The sequence below is a fragment of the Haemorhous mexicanus genome, chromosome 19, assembly GCF_027477595.1.
Source record: "Haemorhous mexicanus isolate bHaeMex1 chromosome 19, bHaeMex1.pri, whole genome shotgun sequence".
NCBI classification, from domain to species: Eukaryota; Metazoa; Chordata; class Aves; order Passeriformes; family Fringillidae; genus Haemorhous; species Haemorhous mexicanus.
The window spans coordinates 5,535,876-5,554,423 of record NC_082359.1 but is presented as its reverse complement, the minus strand read 5'-3'; the positions used below and the strand labels follow the sequence as shown (position 1 = coordinate 5,554,423).

At 54.3% G+C, this 18,548-nt stretch overlaps 1 long non-coding RNA gene and 1 gene segment (V, D, J or C); both read right to left on the bottom strand.

Annotated features, from left to right (window-relative positions):
- Positions 1 to 3,854: 3,854 nt before the first annotated feature.
- On the bottom strand, positions 3,855 to 17,680 carry LOC132336409 (Ig lambda chain C region-like). The segment is given in 4 exon segments: positions 3,855 to 4,346; positions 5,913 to 5,950; positions 14,366 to 14,567; positions 17,632 to 17,680. Coding segments are annotated over 4 exon segments (597 nt in total).
- LOC132336412 (uncharacterized) lies at positions 7,545 to 8,493 on the bottom strand. Its single transcript, XR_009488864.1, has 2 exons — positions 8,355 to 8,493; positions 7,545 to 8,228 (listed from the first exon to the last, which is right to left on the bottom strand). It is a non-coding gene; the product is annotated as an uncharacterized LOC132336412 (long non-coding RNA).
- Positions 17,681 to 18,548: the final 868 nt, after the last annotated feature.

Sequence of the window (18,548 nt, the reverse complement as noted above, 5' to 3'; positions counted from 1 at the left end):
CCAAAGCGAGGGCACTTGTGCCATCGTCCCGCTGCTGTCCCGGTGGCTCTGGCTCTGCCCCACTCCCCCCAGCCTGGGCTGGGGCTATTCTGGGACCCTGCTCTTGCTTTCGAGTTTCAGCCCTGCTGCCTCCAGGAACGCGGCTGTTTGTGCAGCTGCCTGGGGGCAGGCGGGACCCATCCCCTCCTCTCCGGCTGTGCCACGCCGCCCGTGCCTCTCCAGACGAGCTGTTTCATCAGCTCCAGGTGCACTCTCTCTGCTCCTGCCACGTCCCCACAAAAAGAGATCCCACCTCCTCCTAATACCAGACGTTGGGGCTTGCCTGGCCTGGGGAAATCACCCAGTGGTGAACAATAAATAAAAGCAGGTTAAGGCTGTTTTTTGGGGCACAAATGTGGCCGGAGGTGGTCATCACGGAGGGGACCCAGGGAGGGTTTGGGGATCAGAGCAGAGTTTTATGCTCGAGGTTTGTGGCGGTGGTTTAGGTACGAGGGTTGCAAGAGCTCCTATGGTCCCACATTCCTTTGCCAACATTCCTGCTTCCTTCACTCTGTTCTCAGCTGTGGAACCCCTCCAAGCCCATGATGTCCAAACCCCCAGGGTTTGTCAAAAGGCCCCTGAAAGCCTTGTTAAGCCCTTCCCTGGGGGCCTCAGCCTGAGAGAGCAGTTCTCACCAAGCCCAAACCCTTCATGGGATCCACTGCTTCTCTTTGCAGCTAATTAAAGCCTTCCCGAAGCATCTCATTTACTAAATTAGATCCCCCTCATTTTAAAATTACTGGCAAGCTGGGAAAATGAGAAAATAAATGACTGTTCAAATTGCAGTGCAGGAGCAGGCAGAGTGAGAGCAGGAGCTGCAGCTGGGGAGGGGAGGGAGGTTTCGGTTCTGCTCAGCACATTTGCTCACCAGACACCCCCAGCGAGGGTGGTGCGGGAGTGGATGCAGATTGCTCTTCCCAGGCACTGCTTCCCTCCCTGCCAGGGGATGGATCAGGCCCTGCATCCCTCTGTGATTCCCAGCCGAGGCTCTCTGGCCCTGTTGGAGGTTTGTTAAGGGTAAAACTCTGGCTGGGAATTTGCCAAGTTACAGGCAGCGGGGGAGGATGGGAGCCCCGGAGCAGCCAGGGCCACTGATCTATAATTAATCAGGCTTTTTTCTTGACAGTTGTTGCTTATGGAAAAGATTTAGTAAAATCTTTTAATCAATACTTAGTGAGGTTTCCTGCCTCCTGAGCCAGAGATGTGCTGTGCCCTGCCCACACAGACCTGAGCTGAAGTGAGACCCCAGCTCATGCCCCAGATTGAGCCCATGAAAGCTGGGGGGGTGTCTTGTGACCAAGGAATGGGCTTTGCTCAGGAAATGTCAAGATGAATCTCAGGACCTGGGGAAAGCATTGCCCTGCCAACCTCCCCCAGTGCCCCTCCCCAGAAATGTGGCACTTCTCAGGGTAAAACCTGCCAGCACAGCTGGGATGGGGGCTCTGTGTTACCTGTCATTCACTGCAGCCTCAACCACTGCTAAGGTGATTCAACAACTGCTGGAATTGGTAATTATTGAGGCTTGATCTTTGCAGCAGAAAAGAAGTGAACATCCTCCCTGGCAGCAGGTCTGGGTCATTGGGGCATTTCTGGCTGGCAGAGTCTCAGGCAGCAGCTCTGGCAGCACCACAAGGCTGGGGATGAGATGCCAAAGGCAGGGGTTTGCCAGGGAATAACCTTGCTTGAGCAAGGAAGGGGATCAGTGGCAGTGTGGAGGAGCTGCTGCCATCTCTGGGCTCACATTCCCAGCAGTGAGCTGGAATGGATGGATGCATGCCCAGATGTGGCCGTGCTGCAGGGACCCTCACCTTCAGCACCACCTGCCATAGCCCAGCAGTCCCCAGGAGCCAGCCCTGCCCCTCTGCCACAGTTGTCCCTCTCTGCTCAGGAAACTCTGTTATAGAAGCCTTTCTTGAAACACAGTGGGACAGATCTCTCCATCATCTGCCTTTCCTTCTTTTCCCTGGCTCTGATGCAGGCTAGCATTGTGCTGCTGGCTCCTTCCTTGAGGCCAGCAGCAGCCCAGGGCTCTGGCCTGCACATGGGTTAGCTCTGCAATGATGGGATTTGGGATTTCCTGTGAAAACCATGAGTTTGTGACCCCACACATGGGAAGGGACGTTGTGACTGACCCCCTGAGCAGGGTGATGGGAAGGGGGCTTTGCCCTATGCATGGGGCTGTTCCATGGCAAGGCCTCCTCTGCCCAGCTGGATTTAAAAAAAAGCAGGATTAAAGCCAGTGAAGTTGTTTTGGAGCATGAGGTGCCCTTTGGCAGCTCAGGTGGGGTCAGGGCCTGCTGCCAGCTCCCTGACAAAAAGCAGGAGGGAAGGGGCACTGTGCTGTCATATCAATACAGGCTGGGGCACAAGGGAGTTGACAACAGTCCTGCTACAAAGGATTTGAATAATGACCTGGCAATGTCCACCTGCAGCCCAAAAAGCCAGACATATCCTGGGCTGCATCAAATGCAGTGAGGGCAGTGGTTTGAGGGAGGGGATTCTCCCCCTGTACTCTGCTCTGGTGAGGCCCCACCTGCAGTGCCGTGTCCAGCTCTGGATCCCACAACATAAAAAGGACATGGGCCTGTTTGGGTCACTCTAGAGGAGGCCACAAAGATCTCAGAGCACTGGAGCACCTCTGCTACGAGGAAAAGATAGGAGAGTTGGGGCTGTTCAGCCCTGAGAGGAGAAGGCTCTGGCAAGACATTATAGCAGCCTTTTAGCAGGCCCTGATGCAATAGGACAAGAGATAATGTTTCTTAACTAAAGGTCAATTTAGGCTAGGTAAAATGAAGAAATTTTTTACTGTGAGAGTGGTGAGGTGTTGAAACAGGTAGCTGAGGGAAGCTGTGGATGTGCCATCCCTGGAAAGATTCAAGATCAGGCTGGAAGGGGCTCTGAGCAACCTGATCTGGTTAATGTCCCCGTTCATTCCAGGGAGCTTGGACTGGATGATTTTTAAAGGTCCCTTCCAACCCAACCCCATTCTAGGGTTCTATGATTCTGTGTCTTCAGAAGACACTTGCAGGGACATATGGCAACCCAAAGCCTGGAGCAAGGCATTCCACTAGCACAGCCTGGGGAGGGGGATGTGCTGTGCCCCCTTTCCCAGGAGGCTGGTGAGGGACACCTCCCCCAGAGCTGCACATGGCATGGCTGGGTGCTCCCAGCCCCTGTCCCTGGAGTGGCTCCTGGCTGCCCTGATGGGGTGACAACAGCAGAGCACTGGTACTTTCAGCACAGCAATGGCTGCCAGCCCTTCCAAGGACAGGGATGCAGGGAAACATCCCCAGGGCTGTGCTGGGGATGGGGACAGGGCATGTGACATGCAGGAGTCCCAGCTGTCGTGGCACAGGGTGTGAGGGACAGGCTGGTGTTTGTGCTTAACTGGCAGCTACACTGGGTCTCCCATTCTGGGAAGCACAGGGGTGACAATGAAATGGGGACAGAGCCAGGCCTGGTGGCAAAGGGACGTAGCTGGCTGTGCCCCCACCACAGCCCACGTGTGCCTGCGAGGCAGCTGGCACCCAGAGGCACAGGAGCAAGAGTCGAGGATGGCACAGCCAGGGCTATGTGTTCAATGAGTGCATGGGGGCTGAGTGCAGGCTGTGCCTCAGGCTGCTCATTCCCCATCTTGGCAGTGCCAGGAGGTTTCATTGGGGTCCCCAGGGTCAAGCAAAAGCTTCACAGAGCCCCTGTAATATGAGTGTGTGTGTACACATTAGTGTTCCCATCCCACCCTCCACAGGTGCCCCTGGGCTGCTGCCAGGCCGCGAGCGGGGAGCGGGCGCGTTGGAAGGACACAGAGCCAGGGATGCTGAGCCAGCGCTACTTCAGTGTCGCTGTTTATTTGTGTGACACTCACAGTGAGGGGACAGGAGCAGGGGACGGGCAGACATGGGCAGAGACACCTGCGGCTGGGGGAGCCGCTGTTCCCAGAAGTGGGGAGGAGGGAGGGAGCCAGCACAGGGCCGGCGGGGCGGGTTAGGAGCACTCGGATCTGTTCACGGTCTTCTCCACGTTTCCAGCCACGTGCCTGACCTTGCACGAGACATAATTGTAACTCTGCCACTTGGTGGCATCCATCGACAGGTAACTGCTGGCCATGTACTGGCTGTTGCTCTGCTGCTGGGGCTGGCTGGTCTCCACGCCAGTGGAGATGGTGTTGCCGTCACCCACCCATTCCACCGTCACAGTGCGTGGGTAGAAGTTCTCCATCAGGCACACCAGGGTGGCCTTGCCCAGTGACTCCATCTCCTCGGGGGATGGCGCGAAGAGGTGCACGGTGGGAGCAACCTGGGGCTGGCCTGCGAGGGACGAGAGTGGTACTGGGTCAGAGAGGGCCCTGTCCCCCACCACAGCCCCTGCCTGCTCTGCTGGCACAACCCAGAAACTCCCTGCTTTCCCCACAGCCAGAGCTTATCACTCATAACTGTAATGTATTAAAATCTGGGAGATATATATATATATATACACACACACACACACATATATATATATATATATATGTGCATATATGTGTGTGCGATACATATATATCTCATATGTGCTTGTATATATGTTTTATATACACTATATGCACATATATGTGAATATATGTATTACATATGATAGATATTACAGCTAATATACATAATATATATAATGTGTACAATATGCATACATATGTAGTCCATATCATATGAATAGATGTATAATTCTATAAAATACATTTGACATGAATATTTATACATTTCTGTATCTCATATATATCTAAAAAGACTTATTTTATATATATTTTTATATATATACACACTATATATATATATATATATATATATATACACATATATATATATATACACAGAGTTAAATCTTAATTTCTTTGCCACAAAGCCATTTCTTTCCTTTTACAAGGCATTTTTTTTTAAAAGCCCAAAATTTCACAGACAAACCATCCTGTTTTCTGCCCAGTTCTGCTTTCAGACATTTTCTTGTCTCTGAAAACTGCCACTAAAAATCACACAAAGGAAGATGGAAAAAAGATGTTTGGTCTTTCTGGTTCTGCTGCCTCCTCCAATGTTCAGTGTTTCTATTTCTATCTTCACCTCTATTTCTATCTCTATCTTCATTTAAAAACCAGGATGACTCCATTAAATACTTTTTGATGAAGAAATGCCCAAAGAACATTTTTCTTGGTCTTAGCCCTGCGTAATTTGGTTCAAATTGGGTTTTTTCACCAATTTTTTTTAAAAATTAGAGACAAAGACAGACAAACGACATTTCCGGCAGCATTTTCAGCCCAAGAATCTCCATTTTTGACATGTCTTACCTGGACAATGGGCACTTTAAGATACCCCTAAAATCTTCTGTCTAAGATTCCAGGGACATTTTAACACGAAGTCATGATGACTGTGGGCTGCTCACAGCCAAGGACAGGCTGTCCTTTCCCAGCACCTGCACCCCTGGCCATGGGACCCCGCAGAAGAGCCCCCGCCCCTCACCAGGGGTGACAGACTTAGTCCTCAGGACTAAGAGTTGAGAACTTAGACTCTAGACTGACAAATTTCTTTGACAAAGACAAAAATCACATCTTTTAGGGACCTAAACTTGAGTTTCCTTCCCCCTGAGACCCCAGACACATTTCCTGGACAAATTTTAAGACCTTTCGACTAAGAAAATACGCCCCGATTCTCCGCGGCGTGCACGGAGTCGTCGGAGTCCGCAGGGACGAGACAGAGCCCCCAAGGCCGGGCTTAGTGCCCGGCCCCAAACGGGCGGCAGGGCCCAGCCCGGCGCCAAGTCTGAGAAAAAACCCCAAATCACCCAAAATCGACCAAATGTCAAAATTCCGTGGTGGGAAAGGGAAGACCGAGGGGAAGTCGGCGACTCACCTTGGACGTTCAAAATCGTCCCGGCCCCGAATACACCACACAGTGACACAGGGCCACACAAAAACCTCCTGCCTCATGGCTGAGCAGTCCTGGACCCCACAGATGTGGGAGGGTGGAGAGGATGGTCTGGAAATATCCCAATGGGTGCAGTGGAATGAAGGTGATGGGATGGAGATGCCCCGATGGACACAGCACGATGAAGGTGTGGGCACAGCTGTACCTGTGGAATTTTGGTCCTGGCTGGGCTCTTCAGTGCAGCTCCCACCACCAGCAATGGAGATAATAGCTGAAGGTCTCTGCTGGCAACTTATTTTTATTAATATTTGCCCTAAAAATATAGAAAAGCAAGAGGTGGAGATGCCTACATAAAGTTGAGATAGCCAAGGAAGGGGCGAGCCAGAAAGGGTTTCAGCTAAAACTAATTAACTTCAAATTTCCCTGTAAAGGCTTGGCTGCTTCTTTGAAAAGTGTTTTCCCAATGTGGTGCCAATCCCACAGATTGGCAGATTCAGTGCTCATCTTGGATCACTGAATGCCAACAGCACCAACGTAAATTGAACCCACAGATTTTCAAATGATGTGGTTTGTGCAAGTGGTTATAGAAAGAGGCAGAGTCAGTGAACTTCCTGAGTCACAGGAACTCTATAAATAGTTCACTGTAGAACAGGTAACACTCGAAGATTTAGTGGTTTGAGACACTTTCTCTTTCAGAGGTTTTCTTTGCCTCTGGGAAGGTTTATGCTTTTGTGCAAAGTCTGAAACTATCAAAAAAAGAAAAAAACATCACTGAAATTGTATATGCAAAACATTTAGCTGAAGCCACTGCCCTCTATTGTGGATGATCATTTTCTGAGCATTTCTCAGGCTTCAATGGGGTTTCAGTTTCATTTTGTGGGAGGGGGACGATGTTAATCTCTTTAGCCCTGCTCTCCTTGGGGAGAGGCATGGAGGAGGACAGAGGCTGTGCTGGATGCAGCAAGGTGCTGCTGAGGTAGATTTTGGCATTGCCAATGGGGCAGGAGGTTGCAAAAGTGTCTCCCAGGCTGGCTGACACCTTGAACAGCTCATTCAGAGATGCTGCCTGGACCAGGGAATGTGGAGAGGGAGAGGGGAGATGAGGGGTGTCACTCAGTGCCCCAGGACAGCCCCCTCTGACCTGCTGGACAGGGCTCCTGTGCCAAAAAGTCCTGATGGAACAGAGGGGTCACTGCCTCAGACAGAGCCCAAGGCCTGAGCTCCAGGCCAGGGCCCCATGAAGAGACCTGGCAGAGCAAGAGGACATGGCTGGCAGCAGGATGAGGTGGTGGGGCTGAGGGCAATGCCAGGCACTGCAGAGCCCCAGGGCCTCCTCGTGCACAGCATGAGGCAAGCAGGAGGCCTTTCAGAGCCAGTGGTCATGGAGGGGGGACATGAAGCTGCATCAAGCCCACAGGCCTGGTCAGCCCTGAGAGAGAAGGCAGAGAAACTCCATCTTTAACTCCTTTGTTTCCAGAGGCTTGTGCTCCCTGTGGTGATGGTCCAGAGGCTCCTGGCTCAGCTGGGCTGGGGGCTGGGCTGGGAGGCATCAGCAGGTCCTGGGCACCAGCCAGGGAGATCAGGAGAATCTTGACTGTGGAGCACAGGCAGGCATAGGAGGTTATCCCAGCATTTCTTTATTGAGAATCTGGGCAAACACTGGACAGGTTTCCTAGAGAGCTGGATGATATCCCAGGCCTGCAAGTGTTATACAGGCACTTGGACAATGCCCTACATTTTTGTCATCCCTGAAGTGGCCACGCAGTTGGACTGTGCGATCATTGAAGGCATCTTCCATCTGAAATGGTCTGTTCTGTTCTATCCTATCTGCTCTCATCCACAAATGACAAGGAAAGGGCTGTAAGGATGGAGCTGTGTCACTGGGAACAGCCACATTCACCACAGGGCCGAAAAAGGCAGGGTTGTGCCAGGGACCTGCCCCACCAAACAGGGACAACAGAGGCTCCTAACAGGCCCCTGCCATGGCAGGAAGACTTTGTATCCCATCCCCATTGTTCTGTTTCACCATGGTAACATCATCACTGCCATTTTGGTAGTTACCACATTAACAGACAGCCTTGTCCTGGCCTTGGACCCCAGAGAAAGCTACTGTGCTCATGGAGCCAGGCTGGCATCTGGAGAATCCCAAAGGGATGTCTGGTGGTCCCAAGTCCTTGTAGCAGATCCCACAGCCAGGAAACTTAGGCTGGTACTGGTCGCAGCTGCTGCCATCCCTGGAGCAGATGACTTTGATGGTTTGTCCCACAATGCTGACACCAAGTAGAGCTGACAGAGCAATGCCTGGACCAGGGAACACAGAGAGGGACAGGAGGGAGAAAAGAAGATGAGGGTGAGCCAGTGACTTGGAGCATGGCTCTCTCTGATCAAGTGAACAGTGAAAGGACAAATCAGCCTGCAGGCACACACATGGGACACCCTGGGCCGTGACAGCATTGCTGGGAGGTCATAACTTCCTCAAATGACAGAGGATGGGCACAGTCTTGGGGCTTCAAGTGTAAGCTGAGGCAGGAGGTTTCTGTAGCACTTCCCCATTGCTCTATGTCATGGTGCAGCAGTACTGCTGCTGTCATAGCCACCACAGAAATAGACAGCCTCGTCCTCGGCTTGGACCCCAGTGATGGTTAACGTGCCCGTGGAGCCGGACTTGGATCCGGAGAATCGCGAAGGGATGCCCGAGGGTCTCTTGTCATTGTAGTAGATCACAGTGACAGGGGCAGTGCCAGGGACCTTCTGCTGGTACCAGCCATAGCTGTAGCTGCTACCAGAGCAGGTGATCCTGACCGTTTCTCCCACCTTGGCCGTAATCTCGGGTGGCTGAGTCAGCGCTGCCTGGACCAGGGAACCTGGAGAGGGAGAGAAGAGAGGGGAGAAGATGGGGGTCAGTCAGTGTCCCAGGAGCACAGGCCTGCCTGGGCAGCAGGATGAGGTCCCTGTGCCCAAAGGCCCAGAGCAGGCACAGCGAGTCTGGCCATGGCACCTGTGCTGTGGGCGAGCACCACGAAGAGAAGAGGGGCCCAGGCCATGGTTCAGTCCCACCGGCTCAGCGTCCCAGAATGATGGGGCTGTGCTGTGGACCCTGACTCCCTTTTAAGCCCCCGCCCGCCCAGGACACGTCCCCTCCATGCAAATCCGACCCTGCGGTCACGGCCGGATCCTGCCCGCGCCTCTCTCCGCACATCCCTCCCTACTCCACACCAGCCCCACCACTCCGGATGTAGCAGGGCTTGTCTCCAGACACAAAGCAGAGACACCCCCCAGCTCTGAGCCTGAAACCCACCAGCATTGACCCCTGTGTCCCCACACCAGGCTGAGTGGCTGCCATGCCTAAGGAGAGCTGGGCGCCGTGGCAAGGGCATACAGGAGTACCTGCAGCTCCCAGTGATAGGACTGGAACAACGCCAAGCTCTACCATTCCCCAACTAATTTTTGGCATTTTTCCCTCCCATGGGTGTTCCAGGCCTGTAAAGTATCCCCTTGCTCTCCTGCTTTTGTGCCCTGGCTCTTCCTCTGACAGCTGAGATCCACCACTCAAGACCAAGACCTTTGCTCTTCCCAGGCATTCACACCCCAGAACAATGGGAGTGGGCCAGCACTGAGCCCCGGGGTCCAGCAATGCCTCCCCATTAGCTGATCATGAGCCCAGTGTTCTGGGGCTCAGCAGCCAGAGCCGGGGCAGCTCCTGGTCAGTCCTGCTCCAACACAGGGCACAGGGATCATGGCTGTCTCTGGCAGTCCCAACCCATACGAAGAGTGGCTGCATCACCGAAAATTCCCTCTCCCCCAGGATCTTCCCTGTCCCTGACTAAGCTGTCCCCAGGGTGCCCAGGGCACCAGGAGACTGGCTGGCATGGGCAGGGCAGGGCTGCAGGGCTGTCTCCCTGTGAGCAGCATTGAGGGGACCTGCTGGAGCACAGCATGTGTTCCATAGCAGAAACTGCCACAAAGGCACAGATGCTACTCCATGTTGTGTCTGGGCAGCTGCAGGCAGTACCCAAGGGTGTCCCACTGGGGCAACAGTGGGCCTGTGTCTCCCTTTTCCTGTGCTGGGAGTTACCATGGCCCTGATCACCACTGGTGTCCCAGCCAGAAGAACAAGAGCCTCCTCCCGCTTCTCCTCCTCCTCTGCTTGGACCCAGCCATGGGTAATGTGGCCATGGAGGCAGGTGTGTTTCCAAGTGCTATATATCCCCTCCCCAAGTGCCAGGGAACAGCCAGGGACCTGGGGCTTTAAGGGAGTGCCAGGCGGAGACACCAGGCAGAGTTGCACTCAGTGCAAGGCAGCAAGGGCAGGGCCACAGTTGAGGGCCTGACCCCCCACCAAGCAGGCACAGCAGAGACTCCTGACTGATATCTGCAATAGCAGGAGGTTCTTGCATCACTTCCCCAATTGCTGCATGCCACTGTCTAAGCACTGCTGCTGCTGTCCTCACCACCACAGAAATAGACAGCCTCGTCCTCGGCTTGGACCCCAGTGATGGTTAACGTGTTCGAGGAGCCAGATGTGGATGCGGAGAATCGCGAAGGGATGCCCGAGGGTCTGCTGTTACCAGCATAGATCACAGTGACAGGGCCACTGCCAGGGACCTTCTGCTGATACCAGCCATAAGCATTGTTGGTGCCCCTGCAGCAGATCAAGGTGTTTTGCTGCAGAGACATGGACACTGGGGACAGCTAAGCCAGAGCCATGTGAGAGCCGTGGACTGAGGCAGAAGCTCTCCATGCCCAGCCAGAGCACCCAGGGCTCTCATGTCCTGGAAAATGTCCACATGCCCAGCCCTGAGCTGCCAGGGTGGCTGCAACGCTGCCAGGCCCTGGGCAGGGCTCAGACTGTGGAGCAGGTATGTGTTCTTGGGCACCTCCACTAGCTGCAGCTCCTAACATTGTCCCAGGCTCCTCTGCCCCTCACATGGGTATTGGTGAGTGAGGATGAGCCCAGATCAGGGCTTCTGCAACACCAGGGCACAGCCACTGGGAACATAGTCATAGAAGCATGGAGTGGTTTGAGTTGGAAGGGTCACTAAATACCATCAACACTCCTGCTTTGGGCAGGGACACCTTTCACTAGTCCAGGTTGCTCAAAGCCTCATCCAACCTTGCTTTGAACACTTCCAGGGATGGGTCATCTACAAGTTCTCTGTGAAACCAGCTCCAGGGCCACATCATGCTCAGAGATCTGGAACACACAGGGAAGGGAATGGAAGAGTCCCAAAGCTGGAGAGGTGGTCATGCCTGGTGGAGTCAAATGAGGCATCAAAGCCATCCAGCCTTTTTGACACTCAAGATCTTGCTTGCCTGTGGGACAGTGTCACCATGAGGTCAGCACTGCTGCTGTCAAAGCTACCACAGTAGTAGACAGCCTTGCCCTCAGCTTGACCACCAGTGACCCTCTGGAGCCAGACACAAAACCAGAGAATTGTGAAGGAATGTCTGAGGGTCTTATGCCATCCCAGTAGATCACAGTGACAGGGCCACTGCCAGGGACCTTCTGCTGGTACCAGCCATAGCCACTGCTGCTCCTAGAGCATATAGCCCAGACAGTTTGTCCCAGGTTGGCTGGCACCAATGATGACTGACTGGACCAGGAAGCCTGGAGAGGGAGAGGTGAAAGGCAATAAGAAGGTGTGAGCTATTGCCCTGGGAGCATATCCCTGCCCAGGCAGTGTGACAGTCCCCTGTGCCCAATGGTTCTGATGCCACATCGGGAGGAACAGCCTCAAGACAGAGAGGAAGATTAGAGACCCATGGCCCTGGAAGGTGAGCTGGCAGCAGCAGAGCAGTAGAACATCATCCTCTGAGGAAAAGGGACCTGGTCATGGGTACAGGAACATGGGGGAATCAGGGCCCAGCCTGACCCAGAGCAATGCAGGAGAGGCAGCCTCAGCGGCAGCAACAGCAGGAGGGAGAGTCTGAAGCAAAAGGCAACAAGGCTGGGGATGAGGCAGTGCTATTCCTATTATGGAGACAAGGGCAAGAGTCCCCTCCTGTGCCTTGTCATGCACATGCATGTCCTTAGGTAGAGGACAGGATCCTGCCTCAACTCCAGTATCCCAGCTTTGTTTGTCCATGAGAAAAAATGGCTCAAAAGTTTCTTCCCTTTACACTGGGTTCTGTGTCTCACTTCCCTATTACTCATCCCCATCAGTACCACTGCTGTCCCAGTTACCACAGAAATAGACAGCCTCGTCCTCGGCTTGGACCCCAGTGATGGTTAACGTGCCCGTGGAGCTGGACCAGGATCCGGAGAATCATGAAGGGATGCCTGAGGGTCTGTTGTTGCTGCCATAGATCAGAGTGACACAGCCCAAGGCACCCCAGCACAGAGGTAGCAGGAGGAGGACATGGTCATCAGTAGCAAGATGCGATGAGTTGGGGGACAAAGCCACACTAATCTTTGTCAGGACAAGGACAATGGCCTTCAGACATGGTGGAGAACAAGAGAACCTCCAGTTTTGTGGGACAGCGAAAGAAGGACATTTGTAGCCCTTGCTGTACAGCGGGGACAGGAACCTAACCCACAGCCAGCCAAGAGGGAGGAGGGATGAAATATTTTCTTTTGTTTTGGAGTTTGGAAATCCTTGGAATTCTCACTTCCTACTTCTTGTTGTCACTATACACCATAACCACCACTGCTGCTGTCACCACCACCACAGAAATAGACAGCCTCGTCCTCGGCTTGGACCCCAGTGATGGTTAACGTGGCCGAGGAACCAGACTGGGATCCGGAGAATCGCGAAGGGATGCCCGAGGGTCTCTTGGTGTTTTCATAGATCACAGTGACAAGGCCACTGCCAGGGACCTTCTGCTGGTACCAGCCATAGTAGCTGCCACCCCCAGAGCAGGTGATCCTGACCATGTCTCCCACATTGGCTGACACTGAGGATGGCTGAGTCACTGCTGCTGCCTGGACTAGGGAACCTGAAGAGGGAGAGGAGAGAGGGGAGAAGAGGCAGTCAGTTAGTGGCACAGGAGCACAGCCCTCCCCAGGCAGGGGAACAGTAATGAGAGAGCTCTCCCTTCAGGCACACATGCGGTACACCCTGGGTGTAACCTCCACCCCGGGCACTCCTGAGGGATTGCTGTAGCTAGAGCCTGAAACCTCTTCCTGCCCACTGCCCCTCAGAGCACTCCTCATCCCAGGCACTGAGGCTGGACAGCCTGGGGACATGGCCTGCTGTGGACACCCAGTGTCTGGGGCAGTTGGAGACAGCCCTGCCCAGGTACTGTAAGGCAGGGCATCCCTAGGCAGTGAAAAGCTCTGTGTGGTTATAATGCATGAAAAGTAATGGGGACATCTTCAACAGACTATGGCCACCAGATGAGATGTGGACAAGGACAGAATTGCAGACAAGACCTGGTAAAACAAGAGCCAGTATAGCTGAAGGCACCAAGAGGAGGAACTGCCTATGCTCTGAAACTCTTCCCCACACAGGGAAAGGTTCAGCAATCAAGAGAAGTGAAAAAATTACCCCACCATCACCAAAAGCCTGAGCAACATTGCTGCCATAACCACCATAACCAGAAATGGACAGCCTCGTCCTCAGCTTGGACCCCAGTGATGGTTAATGTGGCCGTGGAGCCAGAGGCAGAACCGGAGAATCGCGAAGGGATGTCTGAGGGTCTGCTGGTATCCCGATAGATCACAGTGACAGGGGCAGTGCCAGGAACCTTCTGCTGGAACCAGCCATAATAGCTGCTGCTACCCCCAGAGCAGGTGATCTTGACCGTGTCTCCCACCTTGGCCGATATCTCGGGTGGCTGCTGAGTCACCGCTGCCTGGACCAGGGAACCTGGAGAGGGAGAGAAGAGAGGGGAGAAGGAGGAGATCAATCTGTGCCTCAGGAACACAGCTTTCCCAGAACAGCAGGATGTGCCCTGCATGCAGAATCCCTGTCCTGGCACAGCAAGTCTGGCCATGGCACCTGAGTTTTGCCGAACACTGTGAGGAGGGAAGGGGCCCAGGCCACGGTGCAATCCCACCAGCTCCATGTCCTCACCCTTGCTTGGGCTGTGCTGTGGTTCTTGTCTTGCTTTTAAGCCACCACATGTCTGGGCCATGGCTCCTCCATGAAATTAAGACTCCATTCACAAGGCAGGAACCTGCCAGTATATCTTTCCCCAGCTCCCACTCAGCTCCCTCTTCAGGGGATACTTTCCACATCACATTTCAACTGCTGAGAAAAACTGCCAGATTTATGATGAGATACACCTAACATGGTGATGGCCAAATGTCCAAATGGCAGAACAGAGTGTTGGTTCCCCTAGGGATCCCTAAAGCCAAGGGCCTCTGGTGCACTATCAATCTGCAGAACCATTCCTGTAAACTGCAGTTCTCAAACCTCAGTCATTCCTCAGAAACAGCATCCCCCAGCATCCATGGTCAACAACAACCATCCTGCAGGGGACCTCAATCCTGACCAGCACTGCTGTCATCACCACCACAGAAATAGACAGCCTCGTCCTCGGCTTGGACCCCAGTGATGGTTAACGTGCCCCCAGAGCCGGAGAATCGCGAAGGAATGCCCGAGGGTCTCTTGTCAGTGCTGTAGATCACAGTGACAGGGCCACTGCCAGGGACCTTCTGCTGGTACCAGCCATAGCTGCCGCTACCCCCAGAGCAGGAGATCCTGACAGTCTCTTGCATGCTGGCTGGCAGCGAGGACGGCTGCTGACTCAGTGCTGCATGGACCAGAGAATGTGGAAGAGGAAAGAAGAGAGGGGAGAAGAGTGCAGCCAGTCAGTGTCCCAGGAGCACAGACCTGCCTGGACAAGGTTACAGGGAATGCAACAGTCATGGACAGAACAGACATGGACATGGTCAAAAGCACATTACAGGAGCAGAGCCCAGCCCATTGCAAATGGCTGCACAGAAGCAGCTTTGGCAGCATAGGAGCACATGGCCATCTGTAACAAGAGGCTGTGGGGGACACAGCTACACCAAGAGGTGCCAGGAGGAAAAAGGGCCAAAATCTTCCCTCTGCATTTTGAGTCTCTGTCACTTTCTGTTACTCATGGTCACCAGACACCATAGCTGCCACTGCTGCTGTCATAGCTACCACAGAAATAGACAGCCTTGTCCTCGGCTTGGACCCCAGTGATGGTTAATGTGGCCGTGGAGCCGGATTTGGATCCGGAGAATCGCGAAGGGATGTCTGAGGGTCTCTTGTCATTGTAGTAGATCACAGTGACAGGGGCACTGCCCGGACTTTCTGTTGGTGCCAGCCATAGCTGTAGCTGCTGCCAGAGCAGGTGATCCTGACCGTTTCTCCCACCTGGCTGTAATCTCGGGTGGCTGCTGAGTCACCGCTGCCTGGACCAGGGAACCTGGAAAAGGAGAGAAGAGAGGGGAGAAGATGGGGGTCAGTCAGTGTCCCAGGAGCACAGGCCTGCCTGAACAGCAGGATTGGGCCCCTGTGCCCAAAGGCCCAGAGCAGGCACAGCGAGTCTGGCCATGACACCTGAGCTGTGGGCAAGCACTGTGAGGAGGAGAAGGGCCCAGGCTACGGTGCACTCTCACCAGCTCCATGTCCTCACAGTGATGGGGCTGTGCTGTGGGCCTTGATCCACTTTTAAGCCCCTATCTGTCTAGGCACAGGCTCCCCATGGATATGTGGCACCCAGTGCTCTCTAGAGCTCCATTCCCATTGCTCCCTCCATCCACTGCAGGCACCACTGTCCCACCAAAAGGCAGCAAGATTGATCTGGGTTGCCTGCTCCTTGCTCACCATGACTGCTGAACTCTCAGATCAGCCAGGGACCAGCCTGACCCTGTTCCAGCCCAGGAACCATGACCTCGCTGCACACATTCTCCTGCAACTGAGGGTGCCACCCTGGGCCTCTCTGAATTGCCACAAGAGAAGTGCAGAGCAGAGAAATGGGGCTTTGAAAAGGAATAGGAACCACACGAAGACCAGGAGCTTCCAGGCTCAACAACACTAAGGAAAATCACGTCCGGCCGGGGGCAGCTCCTCTGCCTCCTGCGCACAGCCCGGCCCACGGCAGCCGCCAAAGGAGCCGGCGGGGCTGCTCTGAACCTCGCTGGCACCTGGCTGGGCACAGCCCCTTTGCCTCCTGCCTGCCCCGTGAGCCTCCTGCCTGTGCAGTGGAGCCACACTGACACCGTGTGGGGACAAGAAGGGCCTCGGGAACAGCACTGCCGGAACTGAGAGCAGAGCCCGCCACAGGACTCTGCCCTTGCTGCCTCTCAGCCCTGCCACAGCTTCCACTAGGTCCAGAGATTGCTCCAGCCCGGGCCACAACCTCCAGGGTTTCTGCATGGCAGCGTGCCCACGGCAGCCTGTGCTCACAGGGGAGAGCCTCTCACACAGACAAGGGGTCCTTTGGCACAGTTGCTGTCACCAGAGATGAGTGTGCATCAGCCCTGAACTGGCAGGGACCAGCACCACTGTGGATCTCCTGCTGCTATCATAGATCACAGTGACAGGGACTTCTGCTGGGACCAGGTGTAGCCACTGCTACTGATCTTGAAAGTCTCTCCCAGACTGGCTGACACTTTGGACAGCTCATTCAGAGATGCTGCCGGGACCAGGGAATGTGGAGAGGGAGAGGGGAGATGAGGGGTGTCACTCAGTGCCCCAGGACAGCCCCCTCTGACCTGCTGGACAGGGCTCCTGTGCCAAAAAGTCCTGATGGAACAGAGGGGTCACTGCCTCAGACAGAGCCCAAGGCCTGAGCTCCAGGCCAGGGCCCCATGAAGAGACCTGGCAGAGCAAGAGGACATGGCTGGCAGCAGGATGAGGTGGTGGGGCTGAGGGCAATGCCAGGCACTGCAGAGCCCCAGGGCCTCCTCGTGCACAGCATGAGGCAAGCAGGAGGCCTTTCAGAGCCAGTGGTCATGGAGGGGGGACATGAAGCTGCATCAAGCCAACAGGCCTGGTCAGCCCTGAGAGAGAAGGCAGAGAAACTCCATCTTTAACTCCTCTGTACTTTATTTCCATATCTCTCTTTATCACCATTCCAGCTGCCACTGCTGCTGTCCCAGCCACCACAGAAATAGACAGCCTCATCCTCAGCTTGGACCCCAGTGATGGTTAACGTGCCCGTGGAGCCGGACAAGGATCCGGAGAATCGTGAAGGGATGCCCGAGGGTCTCTTGTCATTGTTGTAGATCACAGTGACAGGGCCACTGCCAGGGACCTTCTGCTGATACCAGCAATAGTTGTTGGTGTTAATCCCAGAGCAGGTGATCGTGACCGTCTCTCCCACCTTGGCCGTAATCTCGGGTGGCTGAGTCACCACTGCCTGGACCAGGGAACCTGGAGAGGGAGAGAAGAGAGGGGAGAAGATGGGGGTCAGTCAGTGTCCCAGGAGAACAGGCCTGCCTGGGCAGCAGGATTGGGCTCCTGTGCCCAAAGGCCCAGAGAAGGCACAGCGAGTCTGGCCATGGCACCTGAGCTGTGGGCAAGCACTGCGAGGAGAAGGGTCCAGGTTAGGGTGCAATCCCGCCGGCTCCATGTCCTCACAGTGATGGGGCTGTGCTGTGGGCCTTGATCCACTTTTAAGCCCCTATCTGCCCAGGCCGTGGAGCTGGAATAGAATCTGGAGAATCGCGAAGGGATGCCTGAGGGTCTGTTGGTGTTATCATAGATCACAGTGACAGGGGCAATGCCAGGGACCTTCTGCTGGAACCAGCCATACCAGTTGCCATAGCTAGCCCCAGAGCAGGTGATCCTGACCGTGTCTCCCACATTGGTTGACATCGAGGATGTCTGAGTCACTGCTGCTGCCTGGACCGGGGAACATGGAGAGGGAGAAAAGAGAAGGGAGGAGAGGGGGTCAGACAGTGTCCCAGGAGAACAGATCTTCCTGGGGAGCAGCCTTACAGGGAATGCCACAGTCAGAGGGGAATGAACTCAGACACAGTCACCAGCATATTTGAGGCGTAGAGCCAGGCCAAGGCATCTCAGCAGAGAGTCAGCCAGCTCTGGCAGATGAAGGTGGACATGGTTATCAGTAGCAACAGGCAGTGAGGTGTGGAACACAGCTATACCATGAGTTGTGCGGGGACAAGGACAATGGTCCCCAGACACAAAATTCTGTTCTCTGTGACAAAAAATGGTATTCATAGCTATGGCCACGCAGAGGAGACATATACCTGCCCCAGCCCCACATCCACAACTCTGCTTGGCCATGAGAAGGACTGAAAATCTATGCTTTTAATTCCTCTGTCTTTAACACTTCACCAGCATAGCTGCTGCTGTCCTGGCCACCACAGAAATAGACAGCCTCATTCTTGGCTTGGACCCCAGTGATGGTTAACGTGGCTGTGGAGCCAGACTTGGATCCGGAGAATCGCGAAGGGATGTCCTAGGGTCTCTTGTTATCCTCATAGATTACAGTGACAGGGCCACTGCCAGGGACCTTCTGCTGGAACCAGGCAAAGTATCTTTTGGGATTGCCTTCAGAGCAGTTGATTTTAACAATCTCTCCCACTTTGGCTGACACTGAGGATGGCTGAGTCAGCGATGCTGCCTGGACCAGGGAACCTGGAGAGGGAGAAGAGAGGGGAGAAGAGGAGTTTAGACAGTGCCCCAGGTACACAGACCTGCCTGGACAAGGTTACAGGGAATCCAACAGTCAGAC